We start from the raw sequence: 22,488 nt of genomic DNA on the forward strand, positions 1-22,488 counted from the left end.
TGTGAGCCCGGTGCAGGGGTTGAGGGATTCTAAAGGATAAAACCATCTCTTCCCTGATCTGAGACAACCAGATTTCAAAGAATCTTTTACTAGAGCTATTCTAAAATTTATCTATCATTATATATCAGTGTTAGACACATGAAAGAAGAAATACATTTCACCATATTCCTTGTAAGTTGTCTTACAGACCCTTTCAATTTGCTGTCTAAATCCTAGCCAGTTTCCTCCTAAATCTATTTTTCCTCTTACCCCCACTGAGGGAGGACTTTCACTGAACTTTGTAATTGTGAACACTTAATTTATAGTATAATAAAATAATTAGAATCACTTAACTATTTGGACATAAATAACAATTCATTCTTAGCAAATGAGTCCATCTAATGGCTATACAAGGAAATTTTCATACAAAAAAGTATTAAGCCATAAAAGAAAATTCTAGGTACTGTATATGTGATTATATATATGAAATATTTGTTTTTCAAACTTGACTTTTAAAAAATCCAATAATATTTTCTCATGGCAAACTATAACATAAAATAAACTTAATACCATTCACAAAGGTCTAACTGCAAATTCTGAAATTACCATTTTTGCTTCTTGATTCCTTTTCCTTCTCTACTTTTAATTTTTCTTAGTCTTCTATACTTTAATAACCCAACTATAAGATTCATATGGTGGCTACTGGTAACACCTAAACATTTCTCTTCTTAGGGGGACTAGTGATTTTGTGAGAGCACATATATATTTATTCTAACAGCTTGTAAACTCAGGAATAATTATAATGATCCAAAACAAATTTACCCAAATATTCCACTTCATTTGTAATATGAGATCCTAAGGAACTTTGGAATTTCACATAAACCACCTTTTCAATGTTGTAACTACTTATGAAACCAAAAACTATTCAGGTAGTATGTTTCATTTCTCCAGCCAAGACAAATTACACATTTTCTTCCCCCAGAGTGAAGGAGTGTAGTGCCTGGCTATAAAAGTACTTGGATTCAAATTCCAACTTGACCTCAGATTGGTTATGTAAGCTTTGACAAGTTATCCTCTTTAGGGCTTAGCTTCCTTATCTACAAAAATAAGGATAATAATACCAAACGCACTGATTTCTTGTGAGGCAGAGATGAGATAATATTTGTACATTGCTTAGTATAGTGCCTGGTATGCAGTAAGCACTCAATTAAAAAACTCCTTAATCTGAATTAAAAATATGCTTAATTTAATATTGTTTTAATAAGTTTATTTTAAGCTTTTAGAAGCCTTACTACAGTATCATTCACCCTAAAGGAATGCTTGAGATAAGGTAATCCTCTTTTAAGACTCGTCCAAGCCTAAATGCAATGTGGTATCCTGGATGGGATCCTGGAACAGAAAAAGGTCGTTAGTGGAAAAACTGGTGAAATCCCAATACAGCCTGGAACTTAGCTAACAGTACTGTACCCGGGCTGGTTTCTCGGCTTTGACAAATGTATTAAAGTGAGATGTTAACATTAGGGGAAACTGAAATTGCGTGAGGGGTATATGTTAACTGTATTAAATGTGCAACTTCTCTGAAACCTAAAACTATTCCAAAAAAAATTTAAAGCTTATTAAAAACAAAAACTCATCCAAAGGGAATTACCTGCAAAATACCAAAGGGACCTTGTTACAAGGTGGTGTCATGGTGAAAGCAGCACTGTAATGACCGTAATGTATACAGATGCTATATGGTTCATAAACACAACTGCACATTGAGCCATCAATCCACTTGATTATGCCCCCATACTCTCATTTCCCCTCTTGGTCAGTCTTTTATTCCCCTCTCGTTGTGATTCCCACCCTAAATTGACCCCCCCCCCCCTTTTTAGAAGGCAGAGCAAGAGAAGACATAAAACAAAATATTTTAAAAAGCAAGGAGTTAAGTATTGGTTACTGGCAGAATAACTGTCACCATCATGCCAAACTGGATTTAATAGTTTTAATTTTTTATCCACATGCATTCAGATATCAATCTCAAAAGAAGTAAAGAAAAAAAAGGGACGAAAAAGAAAAACCACTGACCCTTGTTGTGCTAACAATGAACAAATGTGATTCAAACAAAAATAAAATCAGATGTATCCTTCACCACATCTCATAGAGACTTAAAAACCACCCACAGTTCCACAGGACCACTTGGACCTAAACACTGCCTAGACTGAAGACAGGTCAAGGAAAGCTGTGTGTGAGTATAAGGTGAGTTTCCTTCCAGCCTAGGATTTCTCAGCATTGCCAGTATGGTACCATATGGCATACATTTACTTTAAAGTCTTGTACTAAGGCATCCTGGTCACATCATGCAGTGGTGATACATGCAGTGGTGCTGCCTAATGCTGAAGTTGGAGCTTCTCCCCATCAGGTGAAAATGTCAGGGGTGCCACTACCGCTGGCCCTGCTCACTGATCAGTGTTTTTCAGGGCTGAGTGAGGAACCAGTCTAAGAATCCTTCTTAACCAGAAGTCCAATCAGTCATGGCCAATCTCACACTCAGAACTGGGAAACAGTCTTGTGAAACCTACATGCCATCGCTGATCTGTGATATTCACCATCAACAAGGAAAGAAAAGGTCAGATTTAAATGATATTGCTCTACTTCAATATATTTATGCATTTCAGGAAATGCCTCATTAAGATTAAAGAGAAAAATAAACGAAAAGGCCAGGAAAGAAAGGAAGCCATAAGATGAAAGCAAGTTAAATGGTCCTGACAACTTAGAAAAAAATCATGAATCAAGTCAAGGAATAACTTACTTGTGAGGAAGCAACTTACCCATTTCTGCGAGGTCTTCATTGAGTTCCTGAAGCCAGAAGATGTCCATGTCGTCTAGGTCATAGCGGCACACGGACGCCGCCAGCTCCATGGTGTTGATGTAGCCAGGCTCTGCAGTCTCTGGGCTGGAGCAGTGGATGTACTTTCGGGGCCGGATAAATAGGACGTCCTTTACCTTGTCGGCTACAATCCTAGAAAAGCAAAAGAAAGACACTGGTAACAATCAACAAATGACAGATTCTAGGCACTGACGGATGGGGCCAACAACACTCAGGCCATGCAGTGGAGTAGAATGCTCTCCCTCTCCACCTTGGGGGAACCCTCTGCTCTGCCATTTGGGAGACATGGCAGATCCTTTTCTAGAAAGGAAACAGCTCTACAAATCCAGTTTTGTCATCTGCTGTGAACACTCTGACTGCTAATGAAATGCTTCATTTACCCTTATGGCTCCTAGGTACCTACTACAGTTCATATTAATAAAATATTGTTGCATTGTGTGTTCCTGGTGCAATGGCCACCACATTTATTTAGAACAGGAAATTGCAGAACAGGTGACATCTGTACAATGGCACAGCCAGATTTCACACCAAAAAGATATTTCAGCTGAACTCATGATTTTCTGCCATGGAGGCAATACCGGATGGTGGTAAAGAGTACAGGCCATAGACTCACATGAATCTGTTTTTTTTTTTTCCCGCTCACTTGCATGGTAATCTTGGGTAATTACTTAATTTCTATAAGGTCAGTTTTCTTAGCTAAAAAGGATGGTAATCATAAATTATGATAAAATAATACCAAAATTATAGGGCTAGTATGACAGTTACATGAAATAAAATATATAAACTGCTTAGCTTAGTGTATAGTAAAAAACAGATGATCAATAATGTCATCATTATTATTCTATTTCTTACTATTTTCACTATTTATATAGATGGGTTAAAGCCAAGAGGCCACGTATTTATACAAACTTAAGGCATTTCCCAACCATAAGTGATAGGTGAGCATAGTGTTAGCTAGAGTAACACAATGCTATGAAAGATTCTCATTCTTCCATCAAATGATCCAGCAGACCCCAGCAAACCCATTATCTCCCCTCACCCCTTCTGACGCTTAAGAGCTCAAGGCAAGGAAACCAAGCAAGCAAAGCAACAGAAGTTTCTCATGCCAATGACTTATTCTACAATTGATGTTTTAGATACTATATGAAGCATCAGAAAATGTAACCAAAAGGAAATTTGGATTGTTATTCCCTGGCAACTTTAAAGAACAGGGTGGGCCATCCAAAAAAAGAGAAAGAAATAGATATAAGTGTCATCATAAAATAATGAAAATTGTTTCTTTGGAAGGCTTCTAGAGCCAGTTTCTTTAGAGTTTCTATGTACATAGAAGGATTCATAAACATAAATGTATTCATATGAATACATATAAGTATATAAATATTATAGTCCACTCTGTAAATATGCAGTGAATATTTCCTCCTAAGCATTCTTCCAAAAGCTTATGATTCCAAATAATGTATGTTTGTATAAAGTTAATAACTATACACATTTGCAATTTAAAATTTCCTACCACATGGAGTTTTTAAAGCCAATGGCAACAAAATATTGGAGGAAAAAAGTAGAACTCTAAATATTAACTGAAACTAAAAATCTGGGAACTGCCATCAGAGGCTTGCTTCCAACAGAAATGAACCCAACTGAAAAGGACAAGACAAGCATATGAATTCTCCAGAGACTATGAGATTAAATATGCTGTGCTTTTTTGGTGTATGACCTACAAGGTAATCATAGAATATCTAATTTTCCTCCAAGATTCATCTTTTTATAAAAGGAAGAATATTTTGCTTAACTATTCATCTTAATTGCCTCAAATTTTATGTGAAACAAGGTAGACTATAAATGTTCTTGAATCAAACTAATATGTTTATTAAGCTTCTGGAAGAAAACAAAGGGGAGTATCTTTATGACCTGGAGACAGACAGATATTTTAAATAAGACACAAAAGCCATTAACCATAAAGGAAGAGACTGAAAAACTTGTTAATCAACAATGTATAATAAACACTTACAAATCAATTAGAAAATGACAAACAAGCCAATTAAAAACTGGGCAAAAAGACTTGAATAGACACTTCACAAATAAGATTATCCAGATGGCAAGAAAACTTTTAAAAGGTTCTCAACTTCATTAGTTATCACAGAAATGCAAACTGAAATCATAATCACCATTACCTGCCAGAATGGCTAAACTTAAAAAGATTGACCAGAAAACTAAGTGCTTGTAAGGAAACAGAGCAAACAGACCACTGCTGATGGGAGTGTGAATTGGTACAATAATTCTGGCAACCTATTTGGCAGCAGATACTATGGCTGAATATATGCACACTCTATGACCTAGCAAACCCGTTCCTCGGAATATACTTAACAAAAAAGTCCACATATTCATACTTCAAGATGAATAAAAATGCCTGTATTATAACAGCTGAAAACTGAAAGCAATCCAAGTATCTATCAAGATATCAAGCAGAATGGATTAAAAAATGTGGTATATTCACACAATGGAATATGACACAAGCGAAATTTAATGAACTACTACATGCAACAGCATGGATGAATCTCACAACCATAATGATGAACAAAACAATCCAGTCTCAGTATGAAGGTCAAAAACTGGCAAAACTGTCATCTATGGTGAAGGAAGTCAATTGGTGGGCAGGAGCAGAAGGAGGGCTTCTGGGGTGCTGCTAATGTTCTATTTCTTAATCTGGGTGGCAGTTAAACAAGTGTATTTTCTTTATTGAAGTATAGTCAGTTTACAATGTTGTGTCAATTTCTGGTGTACAGTATCATGTTTCAGTTATACATATGTTCCTTTTCATATTCTTTTTCATTATAGGTTACTATAAGATATTGAATATAGTTCCCTGTGCTATACAAAAGAAACTTGTCGTTTATCTATTTTATATATAGTAGTTAGTATCTGCAAATCTTGAACTCTTAATTTATCCTTTCCTATCCTCTTTCCCCTCTGGTAACGACAAATTTATTTTCTATGCCTGTGAGTCTTAAACAAGTGTATGTAATTCATGAAAATTCACTGAGTTATACAGTTATGCTTTAGTTATCTTTCTGTGTGTATATTACACTTCAATGCACAATTTATAACGATGATGATGTTATCTCACTCATCTTTTCATATGTATCTTGAATTAAAGGTCTGAATCTAAGGACTGAGTTTATAACAATTAAAAAAATAGAGACTGAAACAGTAATATCAAAGGCAAGGAAATGCATAGGTAAAAGGTGAAGTTAAGACACATCCACAAGGAGAAATTCTTGAATTTATAATGACAGATGGAAGGTCTATGACAATCACAGAGAAATATTACTTCGGGGTTTTTCAAAAATGCAGCTTTAACATTTTCAAGTACATATAACATTGATACAGCTGGAGGATATCCCAGGATCATCCCTGGGCGATCTTCTTCTTGGGCCACTATACACTAGGTAGAGGGACACTCTTTGAACGGTCACCAGACCATTGACCAAATCATCAAAAGCTCACAAGCCTAGTAGTATGAGCAGTTTTGTTAGGGTGATGTAGTAAGTGCAGTTTTCCATGTACATTCTTGAGTGTAAATGAATGCTGTAATAACTTTCTGGATGACTGACCTTTGGTGAAAGGACCCACAATCACACCTGCTTAGTTCCATAGAAAGCAAGCCTATCCACCTGCTCCTTAGGGAGGGCCAGCAACCTCTGGCCCATGTGAACACTGCTGTGGCACTGAGGAGACAATAAAAGGAAGCTGCAACCACTCTAAGCTGATCTATAGCCTCTTCTAGTGTCTTATGCATAGTGAGTCCTCAGTATGTCTTCAGCTGATCTAAATATTTAGCAAGTAGAGACAATGTTTCATTTCCTAATGAGTAGATTAGAATCATTTATGAATAGCACAAAAATTGGACAAATATCATAACATAATGGTTTTTTTTAAAAAGGCTTGAAATAAATGTCTTAAAAGCTAACTAAATAATAGCTTACAATAATAGCCCTAGGAATAGTTTCCCAAGATGCTCCTTCTCAATCTTGCCACTCTAGGTTGACTGCTTCTCTACAAGACTCCATGTCTCATCTATGAAATAAAAGACAATTATAACCTCTGTGACAGATGATATTTTAAAAATCCCACATGTTCTTTTACAATGTGACTCTGCCACTCCCCCATTAAGTGGTGAAGTCTATTTCCCCTCCTGTTGAATTGGGGAGGGCATGTGACTTTCCACCAACAGAAAATGGCAGAAGTGATGCTACGAGGATTGCAAGGCTGGGTCATCAAAGGGAATACAGCTTTCACCTTGTTTGCTGGCACACGTGCATGTGGAGTCCTGTGCCTGAGGCCTGTAGAAAGACTGCCTGTGCTGAGGTTGCCATGCTATGAGTAAGCCAAACCAAATGGAGAGGCCACATGCAATCTTTACATCATCTCAGTCCAGGTGACAGATATGCTAGTGAATAAGCCATTAGATGATTCCAGCCCTCAGTCACTCTCAAACTTCAAGTCTTCCTAGACGAGGCCCTAGACATTGCAGAGCAGAGATTAGCCATCCTCACTGTGCCCTGTCTGAATTCCTGACCCACGGAATCCGTAAGTATAATAACATAGTTGTTTGAAGCTGCTAAGTTTGGGGGCAACAGTAACTGGAAAAACCACCAAAAGACTGCCTTAAACTTTAAATAAGGTAAATGTGCATATGGAAGTGCTCTTTACTGATTCTCATAACTGAAAGCAAAATGGTAGGCTGCTGCTGTCTAAAATGGAATGGGAAAGGAGATATATGAAAAGTGGGGCAAGGAGAGCAGGGGGAGGTGAGAGAGGCATGATGATGAACTACAGTAGCAGAGCAGAAGGCAGGCTTGTGCTCCCATTTATCAGTATCCTTTGACTTACTATATGAAATCTGGTATCTTTTGAAAGTAGAGCCAAGAGGATCTCCTTTAATATTGAATATGGGGTATGAGGCAATGAAGAATCAAAGATGACTCTAGGAATTTTGGCCTGAAAAACTGTACAGGAAGGATGAATCTGCGATTAGTTAAACGTAGAAAACTACAGGTAGAACTAGTTTGGAAAGAACATCATAAGTTCAGTTTGGGACATTTTAAGTCTGAGATATCTACTGGACATGCAAGTGAAAATGCTGAATTGGTTGTTATATATTTGAGTCTGGAGTTTACCGAAGAAAGTATTGCTCTCCATAACCCAGTTAGTTCAACAGTTACATTCCAAGGAGAAATAGGGGCCTCTCTGAACAGCTTATCATTCTCTCTCAGTATTACTAATGGCTCAGAAGTATATGACAATATATTGTTAAGTGAAAAAAGCAAGTTATAGAATGTTCCTATTGATTTATACATACATATGTATGTGTTGTATAAGCATATGTACAATAAAGTTGGTGTTTTATATTCTGATTATTTTGTTTTTACAGTAAGTCATTTTAATTCATCTATAATTTTAAAATCATTCACACACATACATGGTAAATACATCTTTAACACTTACTGTGTCATATAACTTATAATGCATGCTTCCTTTCAGCCAAACATGAAGCACTGCTTTCCTTCCATTGGAACCTTATTGCAACAGAAACTAATTTAAATATACAAATGCAAACCAAAAACAAAAATGAAGCTTGTTTATTATTGAGTAGCATCAAAATCACCCAGTCTACCTAAAAACATGTAATGAGGTTAACATCATCTTTGTTGAACTTTCAAAAATTTCCTTGTGGTAATGAACAAACTCATCTAAGCAGCTGTAACTTAACAGTGCAAGCTGGCCCCATTCCATAATTCTGCATACCTTACCCTTAATCATTACATACACACACTACACGACCCTAAACTAAGAGACAAGAGAACTGCAGAAAGGACAATGGAACAGAGGGGGAAACCTAGTCAGAAAGCCGGAACAAAAATTCTGAAAGGATGTGCTCCATCTACTCTGTTGTATTTGCCCTCTGCCACTTCCTTTCAGTTATTACAGCATGAAGAGTAATTCTAGCACCAAAGAATCAGGTCAATTAATTTACATACATCCGGAATTACTTCTGTAAGTCCATTAGGAAATAAAAGTCTAAAGTGTTTTGACAGTCTTGTGGATTAGGTAATAAATAGCGTTTAGTTTTATTAATATTTAAGTTTCTCTAGCTGATTGATTAATCTGTCTGTAGGCACTAAGACAAGTAACTCAAATACAAACATTACAAATACTGCTATTGTGATGGACTGAAGATTGTCACAAATCCTTTTAAAGTCCTTCTGTTGAGAGGTAGGGTCTATTTCCTTTCCCTTTGGTCTGGGAGCTCTCTGAGACTGCTCTAATAAAACACGGTGAAAGTAACACTGTGCCATTTTCTGAGCCCAGGCATTGAGACTAGCACCTTCCACTTCTTATATCTTGCAATACTCACTCTTGGAGCCTGGAGCTGCCATGTAAGAAGTCAGATTATCCTGCTGAGAGACCATGTGGAGAAGTCTAAGACTAAATGGGAATCTGGGCAGTGCCAGATTATAGCATCAACTATACGGGTACAGGGGTGAACTTTTACAGTTCAACAATAAAAAGACAAATAGCCCAATGTTTTTAATGGGCAAAAAATCTGAATAATTTCTCTAAAGAAGATATGTATAGGAAGTATGCATGGATGCAACAAGTAAAAATGGGACATTCTAGAACTGCTGTCAGGGGGACTTTGTCATCCTGTTCACCAAAGGGTCAGATTTGCAGCGGCCAAAGGCATCCATTCCAAAGTGAGTGTGATAGAACATCATAAAGAGGTGAACTGGGATGATTCACTTTGCAGTTTGAACAGTAGTGTTTCACAGGAAGGGAAAATGACTAAACTGAAAGGAGAAATAAACAATTCCCCCATGAAGCTGGAGACTTCAACCATTCTTAGTAAGTGATAAAATAGACAGAAAATCATCAAGGATATAGAAGAACTCAACACCATCAACAAACAGGACAGAACTGACATTTACAGACCACTCCACCCAATAGCAGCAGCACAGGCATTGTTTTCCAGCACCCGTGGAACATGTACCATAGTACACTGCATCCTGGGCCATAAAGTAAACTTCAACAAGTTTAACCAAATTGGAATTATATGGAGCATGTTCTCTAACACAATGGAATCAAAACTAGAAATCAACAGAAAGATAACAAAGTATTCAAAAGAAAACTAAAAATCACACTTTTAAATAAAAGTCCCAAGGCAAAAAAGGTAAAAGAAGTCTCAAGGGGAAAATATATGAAAGTGAATAAAGATAAAAATTACAACACATCAAAATTTGTGGGACATAGCTAATGCAGTGCTGAGAGGGAAATTTATAACACTTTATGCTCATACTAGAAAAGAGGAAAAGTCTCAAGCCAACAGACTAAGCTCCCAACTCAAAAAACTAGAAAAATAAGAGCAAAATAAATCCAAAGCAAATAGAAGGATTGAAGTAATAGAGATGAGAGCAGAAATAAATTAAATTAAAAATGGAAAAGATAATGAAACAAGAAGATGGTTCTGTGAAATGGTCAATAAAAATGACGGACCTGTAGCATGAAAAAAGGAGATAAAATTGCCAATATCAGGTATGAAAGAGGGGATGCTATTTTTCATTTGCTTTAAGCGTGCCCATAATTTTTCACTGAAACATTTTTATAATGGTTGCTTTTACATCTTTGTTAAGACAATTCTAATATCTCTGTCACCTTGGTACTGGAGTATCTTCGATCAAGTTGAGATCTTCCTGTTTCTTGATATGAGTGATTTTTTTTTACTGGAACCTGGACATTTTGGTTTTAGGCTATGAGACTCTGGATCTTCTTGAAACCTTCTATTTCAACTGGCTTCCTCCAGCTCTGGCTGGAGATCAGGTTGGGAGTGAGAGGCTATTACCTCATTACTGCCAGGTGATCACAGAAGTCTTGGTTCACCATTTGGCCTGTGCTGACATCCAGGGTTGGGGACTCTCTGTTATTGCTGGGTAAGGCTGAGAATTCTGGCTCCCCATTAGGCCTCCACTGATACCTCCTTTGCTAGGATTGGTAAGAACACCTTACTACTGCTCCTTGTGTGACCTCCACTGATACTGATACCATGGCAGGGAGGAGGTGTCCTCATTACCTCTAGGCAGTGGTAAAAGTCTCCTCTGATACTACCCTAGATGGGAGGGAGAGGAATGTATCATTACTGCTGGTTTAAGGTGGAAGTCTAGGCTCCCCACTGTTACTGCTATGGCATATAAAAATACTGACAGCAAGGACATGTAAATGCCTGACTTTTGTGCTCATTCATGATACTGCTGTGATTTCTAGGAGGATGGTGTCAATGGCAATGAACTAGTGAGGGTTACGATGTGTGTTGGGCAAGACTGTGAAACTTTCCTTAACAGAACATAGAGAGTCTCTCTGTGGGTAGGACAGCCTGGGCTTGGGTTTTTAGAAGTGATTTGACAAGCATTTCTGGAACATGACTAGGACCTAAGAACCTGATGCTAGGGGCCGAGAAATCAAGAATGTGGTCTCTGACCTTTAAGAACTAGTATGTACTAGAAATAGATAGATGTACAATGAAATGCTCAATTTCATTGTAACCAGCACGTCCTACCAGCTCCTTTATCTGATGCTATTTCTTCCCTTTCCTTCCTTCCCTCACTCATTCACTCAAACTTATACCAAGCATTTTATTTCATGCCAGCCTTTGTGCAAAGCACTGGGAACACAAAGACCAGTAAGAAAAAAACGGTTTCCAAAACCAATCATTACCTTTACTACTTCCTCTGGCAAATAAGCCCTTTCCCCTGTCAACAAAACCAAAGTCCTCTCCTACTTAAACTTTGAGTCTTTGTAAATGAATGCTGTTTGCTTACGGTTAAACCCAATTATTCCAGCTGTCCCCTTTCATTTCGATTTATGCATTTTATAAACTCTGTATGTTTCGGCCCTCTATTTATTGATGCTGTCACTACGAGGCCCCTATTAAAATGAAGCAACTTCTTACGGTGTCCTGTATTAACAGGATTATTATGAGGTTATGTAATTAATGCTCTGTTTCTCTTCAAAAACTAACACGTTACTGATTGTTGAATCAGACTTAGAAATCTTGGTCTCCAAAGAAGCCTTACCATAATTTCAGACTGGATTTCAAACAGTTTTATCCTGTGAATAGGACATATATCCCTAAATAAATGAGCTTGACTTTAACTATTGACCTATCCTAGCCTGGTATCATCTGCCATTGGTCTGAGTGAATTGCTGAACACGGAATGTGACTCTGCATTATAAATGTATAATTAGCCACTCAAAGTCTCTCCTCAAGCAGCACACAGATAACTGTAAGAGCATTCACTCTCTAAATCAAAAGTACAAGCCTGCAAATACCTGAGGGAAGGCCGTGGAACAGTGTCTGGACTGGCTGGTACCTGGACTCCTTTCTCCCATTCTTCCTTCCATGTATCCGCGAAGAGGTAATAGCTGTCAGGATTAATATGGTGAGAGTCTGGAATTTTCATGGCACTGATAAGGTCCTTCCGGAATACCTGGGAAGACATTGCACACACCTTGAGAGGACTATCACTATGGAACTAACACCATTTAATGCTCTCCTTTAAAAAAGACCATCCCCACTCAATCTACACTTCAACAAGAGACACATCGATAACCTTCTGAATTGCCAGATCAACTTCTATTTGGAAAGGGTTTGAAGTATTGATAGGGAACTCAGCTTGTTCTAGATTTAAGAAAGAACAAAGGGGTCCTGCCTGAATTATTTTCTTGGGCCTCCTTGAATTTAAATCAACAATACAGGTTACTCTTAAAAAGCCAGTATAAAACAATCCTTAACTCTCTCATATTAAGCAACAAGTATACTCTGATAGCTTATAACTGTTTATTTAGCTATCACCTTATTTTTAAATTATCTACTTAGAAATAATTTTAGTCTTACAGAGAAGTTACAAAAATAGTACAGAGCTCCCATATACCCTTCACATAGTTTCCTCTAATGTTAACATCTTACATAGCCAGAGTACAATTGTCTAAACCAGGAAATTAACATCGCTACAATACAATTAGCTGATCTACAAACCTTATTCAATTTTTATTAATTTTCCCCCTAATGTCCTTCTGTTCCAGAATTCAATTCAGGATTTTACATTGCTTTAGTTGTCACCTCTCCTTAGTATCCTCCAGTTTGTAACAGTTTTTCAGTCTTTCCTTGTCTTTGAAGACCTTGACACCTTTGAAGAGTACTGGTCATGTATTTTATAGAATGTCCATATAATTTAGGTTTGACTGATGTTTTCTTATGATTACACTGAGGTTATTCATTTTGGGGGCAAGAATACCACAGGAACAGCGCTGTGCTCTTTCATTCCATTATATCAGGAATGTATGATGCCAATGTCTTATTAGTGGTGACATAAAACTTCATCAGTTGGTTAAGGTATTATGTTTTGCTCGTTTTCTTCACTATTGGGTTACTATATGTCTCTTTGTAATTAGTAAGTATCTTAGAGGAGATACTTTGAGATTATAAAAACATCCCGTTTCTCCTCAAACTGTCATGGACTAATTTTAGCATCCACTGATAGATATCTTGCCTGCAACAGCTTTTCTATTTCCCTCAGTTCTTCTGCATTTATTAATTGGAATTCCTCTGTAAGAAAGTTCTGTCCCTTCTTATACATTCATTCAACCATTTATATCATTACAGACTTGTGGATATCTATTTTATTCTTTGGGTTATAATTCAGTATTCTTGTTATTTATTTTGATGGTCAAATTGTTCCACCTTTGGTCACTGGGAGCTCTTTCTAGTTGGCTGACACCTGTGCTCTTTTGATACAGCCCATCCTTTTTTGATACAGCCCGTCCTACATTACAACATGCCCCAGGCATGTTTATACCCTCTACCTGATGATAAAAGCTATTCATTTTATATAGCTTCATATCCTGTCACATTATTGAATTCTTTTATAGCTTGAGTTAGTTTTATCATTGATTTTCCTATAGTTTTCTAGATCTACTTTCACATCATCTGCAAATAGAGTTTTGTATCTTCTTTACCTAGTTTATGTCTCTAATTGGTTTCTCCTGTTTAATTGCATTGAATAATACCTCTACTAATATTTGGGACAGTAATGAGGATGGTGAGCTTATCTGCCTTCTTCCTAAAATTAGCTGAAATGCCTCTAGTGTTTCCCCATTTAACAGGATACTAAGTTGACGACTATGTTATGTTTATTTTATAATGTTAATAAATTATCTTACAGTCCCTATTTTCTTGAATGTTTTATAATGCCTGGGTATTGAATTTTGTTAAAGGCTTTTTCCGTATATTTTTATATTATATATTTATATATAATTACATAAATATAATTATATTATAGTATATTATAATTCCATATATGGAAACAATATAATTTTCCCCTTAGATATATTAATATGCTATATGATAATACTGGATTTCTTAATAAAAACTTGCATTTCTGGAATGAATGTCTATTTGATCATGATATGTTCTTAGTATGGTATTGTATTGTTGTCTCATATTTTATTTAATATTCTTATATCATATTTCTGAGTGATATTTATCTACAGTTTCCTTTCTTTCTACTTTTTTTGGACTGTCTGGGACTTTTAGGTTTAATTATCAGCACTATGCATGCTTCATAAAAGGAATTAGGATACTTTCCTTCTGTTACAATGCTCTAGAATAATCTGAGAATTATTGGGAATATCTGGTCCCTATGACACCATCTGAACTTGCTGCTTTTTTGTGGGGTAGTTCCTTAATAATTTTCTCTACCTCTTTGGAAATTGATCTCTTTAAGCTTTCTACCTCCAATGGGGTCAATTTTGGTAATCTATATTTCCATGGGAAGTTATCTATCTTATCTAGGTTTTCAAACTAATTTGTACAGAGGCTTGCAAAGTATAGACAGTTTCACTTTGCACAGCCGTGTGCACAGGGGTGAGGAGGACAGGAATGGTATGTTTACTGTGGCAGCCAGGAGGCTCCCAGTGCGAGCCTTAACCTTACCCCTGGTAAAGGATCCCTAGCTGTGTGGAAAGTTCAAAGGCCAGAGGTATGGGTTGATGACATGGGTACAGCTAAAACTTACAGAAACAAAGAGATTCCCTTTAGTTCATTTGCTGCATCCTAAGCACAATTAGGTACTGATAATACGGGAATAAAGAGCCATCTAAAGGTTGATGTACTGTTATCCTCTGGTTGAAAGGACCTCTGGGTGACTAAGGGGCACAGAAATGTACTCACCAGCCTGGGAAAATGACTTAAATCGCTGTGGCAACCTAGACTTTGTGACACTGCCTTTTAAATACAGAAAAAAAAGTATGCCATGAATTCTTCAGCTAATGGGGCATTGATTTCAGTGATGAAGGCCTAGTTAATGTCTAAAAAATGAGGGAATAAACTTTCACATAAAAGCACACATATACTAGTCTATACCTCACCTACTAATTTTTAATTCTGGAAAAGAAATCAAACAACCACTTGTAGATTTATGACAAATGTGCCTACATCTCTGGAACATCAAAGCAAGAGATGCTATCAAGCAAACATTTTAGCCTTTAATGCTAATCAAGTTTCTCTGAGGAGAAACACTGTCCAAGTTATGTGTAACATGAAAGTAGAGGCACAGAGCATGACACAATAAAGCAATTAATTCTGAGTTTGTGTAGTTCTATTTAAACTGACAACATTTCACAGAGGACACCTCTGAACTATCACATAATCAAATGATGTCATTTAAATGAATAAGGACTCATTCCATTTGCTACTCTGCAGAGACAGCTCTGCAAATACCTGTTGGTTTCATTTAGGGAGGATTAAGAATTAATCATATGCTGAGCAAAGTAGAGAAGGAAACCAACCTTAAATATGCTGGTGACTAGGTGGCAACAAAATGACCTTCCTACCAAGAATTCTAGCCAATTAAAGTTAATTGGGTACTGTGGAGGGAGAAAGCTAAGTCTATAAGAAACAAAAAGTGGTGGTTTATTGTATAATGCTTTGTATAAGGAGGTAAGAGAGGATCACAGACAGATTCGTTAACACAGTTTGCACAGAGCTCAGTGCTCTGCGTGGCTAGCGGGAGAAACTGAATCACCATTTTGCCGAATACTCAGATTCATTTCTATAAATTACCACAGTACCTTTAATGAGACAGTGGTTAAGAGGCAATGGCAACTGACAACTGTGCTAAACGACTGTCTTTGGAAAGACAATACCGTGGGGAATCCTACCTTAAATCTGGAAAGAATACTAGAGCCAAGTATTTTTCAACCTCTAAAGTATTTTATTATTTTTCATGTAATACACTTCTCAAAATAAATCAACTGATTGCAAAATCGTGCTTTGGGCTTGCTAACAATTACATAGCATAAGCCGTGCCTTCATAGTTAATGCTTATGAAAATCTGTTCTGTTCAATTTCCTTAAGTAGCCTGGAAACGTATCACAGTGGGTTGAATGGTCCCCCAAAAGATATGTCCACATCCTAATTTCTGAAATCTGTGATTGTTACTTTATTTGGAAAAGGGATCTTTGCAGATATAAATAATTTAAGGATTCTGAGATGAAGAGATCACCCTGGAATATCCAGGTGGGCCTTAAATCCAATGACAAGTGTCTTTATAAGAGAAAGGCAGAGGGAGATTTGAGAAAGAAGAGAAGGCACTGTGACCACAGAGGCAGAGACTGGAGTGACTCATTGATCCACAAGTCAATAAATGCTGACAGCTATCAGAACCTGGAAGAGGCAAAGAACAGAATCTACCCCTGTCTCTGGAGGGAGAGCAGTCTGGCTGATCTTGGACTTCTGGCCTCCAGGAACTGTGAGAAAATAAATTCCTGTTGTTTTAAGCCACCCAGTTTGTGGTAATTTGTTACAGCAGCCCTAGGAAACTAATACACACATTTACCAAACAGAAGAGTAAGTTGAAGACTCTAGAGAAAGAGACAAAAAGCAGAGGCCAATGAAATCTGGCCTTTGTCCATGGCTTCAGAAATATCAAACCTCCAGGGAACAGGCACTCTGTGAAGTCTAGGAAACCTATGACTTCAGAAATACCAATCAACTCATACTCATTTTTCTTAAGCAGATGTAGGCTAACTCTAATGACTATTATAATTTTCCTTTCCACCTTTAGAGAAAAATAGCAGACTTATATGGTAAGCTTGATTTCAATTTTACAAACTAGCCAGATTAAACAGCATCAGATCCAGGATTTCTAGAGAAGCATTTTTCACTCAAGGCAGAGTGCAAGAGTCTGCCTTATCTTGCTGTAGAAGTCAAACATTTCAAGTATGAGGCAGAACATAAAATGCTGAAGAGGGGATAGGAATGTAAGTTCAGTACTCAGGAAGATATCTGCAAAGTGATACGAAATATATTTACCAGACTGGTCTCATGAATCTACTTCTGATAAGAAAAGGCATTTTTTAAGTTTTAAGAATAAGCACAGGCAAACAAAATAGTTACAGAATATCCTGGGTAGAGGTGTGAGTTTTATACACAAACAGTGGCACAGACATACACACATATTTGTTTATATTTTCATAAAGAAATAATAAAAGGATAAACCAAGAACTTCAAAAAAAGAATGGTTAACTCTGAGGAAAAGGGAGGAAATAGGGAGTATAGAGACAAAATCTGGATCTCTCTGAATGTATTTTGTTTCACAGTTTGATATTTGAAACAGGCAAATGTTTTACATGGTTAAAATGAAATTAAAAATCCTTAAAGAAAGGAAAATGGGTCCAAGGACAGACAACCCGAACTGGTCTACTGGTTTCACCGCTTATAGTTTTGAGCAAGTTGTCTAAATTCTCTGTGTCTCAGCTTACTATCTGTAAAATGAGGATAATAACACTTACTTCATCCTATGAGGCTGTTGTAGAGATTAAATAGGTGAATTTACATAAAGGGCCCAGCATGGTATTGGGCTCATCATAATTGCTAAATAAATTCTAGCTATAGTTATTTTATTATCATCATCATAGTCTTAGCTTTACTTCTAAAAGCAGAAAGAAGTATATAGCTCAGTTCTCTTATCTAGTCCATAACGTAATTAATTGTTGATGGGGTAAACGAGATGTGAGTTCATGGCTCAACTAAACCGTGCATGGTTTGACTCCCAAAGATAATGTTCCAAAGCAAGAGTCCCACTGAACACTTTGACTAACATTCTACAGATCATGAGGCAATGCAGAAACTTCATAAAATAAAACATGGCTAAAGATAAAGAACATGGACCTACTGTGTAGCACAGGGAGCTATATTCAATATCCTGTAATAACCTATAAAGGAAAAGAATCTGAAAAAGAATATATATATGTATTTATACACTTTGCTGCACACCTGAAACATTGTAAATCAACTATACTTTAATTAAAAAAACCCCACATGACTATTTGTTGTTAAAGATTATGAATGAGGGATCTAGGTGTTCAGACACTGACCTAGGTAATGAAGTTGAGAAGTTTTACAAGTTCTTGATTATGTGCCTATTTTATATGCACTGGTAGTTTCCCCAAAAGTTCCTGAAACAAAAAGGCTTTGTATTTACCAGATATCTGCTCATTTATGGTCAAAGAGGGGATTCACAGGCTAACATACAGCCCAGAAGCTATGCCAAGTCCAACAGTGCATGCACATCTTGGCTTCTCAGATGCTTGCAGAAACAAAAGGGGGCCTCACTATGAATTCAATTAGAATATCAATGCTTAACCTGACAGAGCCACAAAATGAAAATGCCCTTCATGGACAGCTCTGGCTTTTACTGTTTTCATTAACATCTCTCAGTGGGCAATTTCTTAAAGCATGGCTAGCCTGAACATTTCTGTGACTTTTTTTTAGAGGAAAAGCCAAAACACTTACTTCCTGTATGACACAAAGGGGAACACTGTCTGGTCTATGTATAATGAAGCAGAGAGATTGATCAGTTTTGATTCACAGTCACTAAATCTGAAACTATACATAACTGATGACAAACAGATGTGTCACCCCAAAAGCCTTAAAAAACACCTGCAAACTTACTTATATGTTTAAACTATATTTAATATAGTTTAAAGGGAATTAACCCTAAGTGACTTTCTTAGAATTATACAATCTTAAGACAAGAAAAGATTTTTCAGGTTATCTAAAAGAATCAACCACTTAAAGCAGAGAAGACCTAGCAAAGAACACAAGCTTGTTCTTATATGGTAACAAAAGCACATTGTGTCCCACGTTGATTTTTTTCCAATGAAGCAAAACTTATTCAATTTCTAAGTTTAAAACTTTAAAAATCATGGAAATACTTTTCAAAAAATTTAAAATAATTCTTAGGTTTCTTATAGAGAATAAACGGGACATTTTTGATGGCTATGGGCTGACATCTTTTGGAACATCAATTATCATAAAGCAATGTATTCTGGGCTGCTTGGGTAGGGCTGATTATTCCCCTTACCCAATACTATCTCCTCACCGGATACCATACAGAGGCATCTGCGTCCTGGTAACGGAGGAGGGGGAGCAATTGAATCTGACTTGAAGATCTGGGCAATTTTCACACAGGAGATGAAAACTGAGGTTTGCTCTGAAAGTTTTTCTCCCATCCTTCAATGTCCCTTTTTGTGCAATAAGCATGCATTTACAAGGTTAGTACTTTTTATCTACTGTGGGTCATAAAACCAAACAATCAAGCTTGTTAGAAATACAACCAAAGTAATATAAACAGGCTCTACTTGAGGGTATGCAGTGTTCTCTGCTGAGTTAAAATATATGAACTTTCACTCTGTTGCTATGAAAGTCTTAGACATAATAAGTGAGACTCCGGTCCTACAGAAGATATGCAGTCGATCTTTCAAGATAGGTTGATATGTTTTATAGACCAGTCAGACTAATATTAGGTGAAAATATCCAGGCTTTTGAGAAAGAATGGAAGACTTCTTAATAATTCAAGTTGGTCATCTAGTAGTACTCTGTGCCTCTTCTAGGGCAGTTGGTTTTTAAAAAACATCTTGAAGAACATGAGCCCTTTTGAGAATCAGATGAAGGCTACTAGCTCGGAAAAAAAATACACACAAAAACATTCCCTTAAAAGTCTGTATACAATTTTCAAAAGATACCAAAGCCCCCGAACCATATGTGGAATTCACATACGCCTAGGAAACACTTCTGTAGAGGATAAATCAGGAGGCACACACACAGGAATCTCACCAAAGCACTAAACATCAAAGGAAATATTCGTCTATTAATGCAGCCAATTAAGCCCCAATGGAAAAGATCATTTATATTGCATTTCAATGACTAACTCACAGTAAAAACATAAGGTTTCATCTCAGACCTGTAGAATCAGAAAAAAAGAAATACCCATCCTTACAAGAAGAAAAAGTCAGGAGAGGCAGCAAATTAATGATTTTTTGTGAACCCACTGGAGAAATGAGTCACAGGACAAATGGTCAACTAAAAGAGAGACAAGCAAGCCCACAGGGAGACACAGGACAAGAGCCATTTGCTTACTTGGGGCAAAAGCCACAGCAGGAACGTTAAACTAGAAATTCTGATATGTCTCTGGGGGCCAAGTAGGGACTACTATCAGAATATAAAGTTTCTGGGGGCTGTAGCCTCAGGGGGTTCCCACCTTCTTGTAAGCTTTTTCTCCAGCAACCCAGCTGGGCTCTCACAGGGAAGATGGGGGAGACCTGGAAAAAAAGCTCCCTAGTGGCACTGTCTGGGCCACTGGTGCTCAGTGTCCTGGCTCCCTTACTGAACAAAAGACCTAGACTGCAGAGGAAGGATATCACTGGAGTAATCTGACTAGTTCTGGGGGAAGGAAAAAGCACCTAACCTCGGCTTCCCAGTGTTACTCAAGGGGAAAAAAACCTTAATCTACAGGAGGACCTCAAGGACATAGACTGAGAACACCAGAGGACACCTGCTGCAGGCAGACGGGAGAACAGCAGGCAGGGTCAAAAAAGCTCAATCCCTGAACGCTGCCTCCCTCACTTCACACCCAGACACAGGACCACTAGACACTCTGAAGACTGAGATGTAATCAGATTAGAGAGCGCCACCCTTCCCCACACCCTACCAGCACGCTAAAGTCCCCAGTGATGACAACAGCAGCTTACAGCTGGGAGAGCTGCAGAAGACAGAATCTCTGAGGACAAGCACAAAGGGAAAACTCTAAGTCAAGAGAGGAGACAAAAACAAGGTTACTAGAGGAATTTGAAGTCTCTGGTACCCATAGCAATAACAAATTTCAAACACTTTTGTACATGGCTGGTGGGAGCGTAAACTGAAGCCCCTTTGGAAAACAGTCTGGCATTCCCTCAAATGGTTAAACAGTTACCGTATGATTCAGCAATTCTACACCCAGGTGTTTTTGAAAACATATGTCTACATAAAAATGTGTACATGAATATTCACAACAGCAATGTTCATAATATTTCCAGAAGGGAGACAACCCAAATGTCCATCAACTAATGAACAGATAAACAAAATGTGGTATATGCATACAGTGGAATATCATTCAATCATAAAAAAGAAATGAAGTACTGATACATGCTTCAACATAGATGAACCTTGAAAATGTTATGTTAAGTGAAAGAAGCCAGAAACAAAAGGCCATATATTGTATGATTACATTTATATGAAATGTCCAGTATAGGAAAATCCATAGAAACAGAAATTAGATTAGTGGTTGCCAGGGGCTGGGAGTAGGGGGATTGGGGACTAACTGCTAATGGATAGGGGGTTTCTTTCTAGGGTGATGAAAATGTTCTAAATTTAGATTGTGGTAGTGGTTACCCACACAACTCTGTGAAAATACTAAAACCCACTGAACTATACACTTCAAGTAGATGAATTATGTGCTATAAGAATTCTATTTCAAAAAAGATGTTTAAAATTTTTTTAAGAAAGGACAGTTGTTGTGGCATCAATGGATATCACCTGAGAAGTCCTGGCATCCACTCCCACCCAGCAATAACAAGGTGTCCCTCCTCTTCAGTGTGATATCAGCAGAGACTGGGTAGGAAGCCTAGACTGTCACCACTGTCCATCAGTAACGTGGTACCCCTTAACACCACCACTCTCCCCTGCTATCAGTGGAGGCAACAAGGTGGGGATTTCCATTCCTGCCAAGTAGTAATGAGACACCCTTTCCCCTTCCCAAAGAGATAACAGAAATAATTTCCTAGAGAGATAACAGAACTAGGATGGGGAGCATAGGAATTCTGTAACTGGTATTAAAAAGTCAGAACCCCTCTTCCCCACTGGCCTGATTATCATGGAGGCTAGCTAAAACAGATTTAAATAAGGCTTAGTGTCTGATAACAGAATACCAAAAAAAAAAAAAAGCCCAGGATTCAACAGAAAATCACTGATAATACTAAGAACCAGGAATGAGAAGAGACCATCAATAGACACTAACACTGAGATGACACAGATGTTGGAATTATCTGACAAGGATTTTAAAGCAGCTGTCATAAAAATGCCTCAACAAGAAATTACAAACACTTTTGAAACAAAAAAAATGGAAAGTTTCAGCAAAGAAACAGAGGATATAAAGAATAACCAAATGGAAAATTTGAAATGGAATAATACAGTAATGGAAATAACAAACTCA

At 37.3% G+C, this 22,488-nt stretch overlaps 1 protein-coding gene across 4 annotated transcripts in view; it reads right to left on the reverse strand.

Moving 5' to 3' along the window:
- JADE3 (jade family PHD finger 3) overlaps positions 1-22,488 on the reverse strand; it is a 138,389-nt gene that overhangs the window by 45,150 nt on the left and 70,751 nt on the right. For all 4 annotated transcript variants that reach the window (XM_031445341.2, XM_031445343.2, XM_031445340.2 and 1 more), the window contains exons 4-5: positions 12,230-12,387; positions 2,790-2,980 (exon numbers count right to left, since the gene is read on the reverse strand). In XM_031445341.2, the coding sequence (XP_031301201.1) occupies positions 2,790-2,980; positions 12,230-12,387 (349 nt within the window). The remainder of the gene's footprint in view (positions 1-2,789; positions 2,981-12,229; positions 12,388-22,488) is intronic.

Source organism: Camelus dromedarius, chromosome X (genome assembly GCF_036321535.1).
Source record: "Camelus dromedarius isolate mCamDro1 chromosome X, mCamDro1.pat, whole genome shotgun sequence".
Lineage (NCBI taxonomy): Eukaryota > Metazoa > Chordata > Mammalia > Artiodactyla > Camelidae > Camelus > Camelus dromedarius.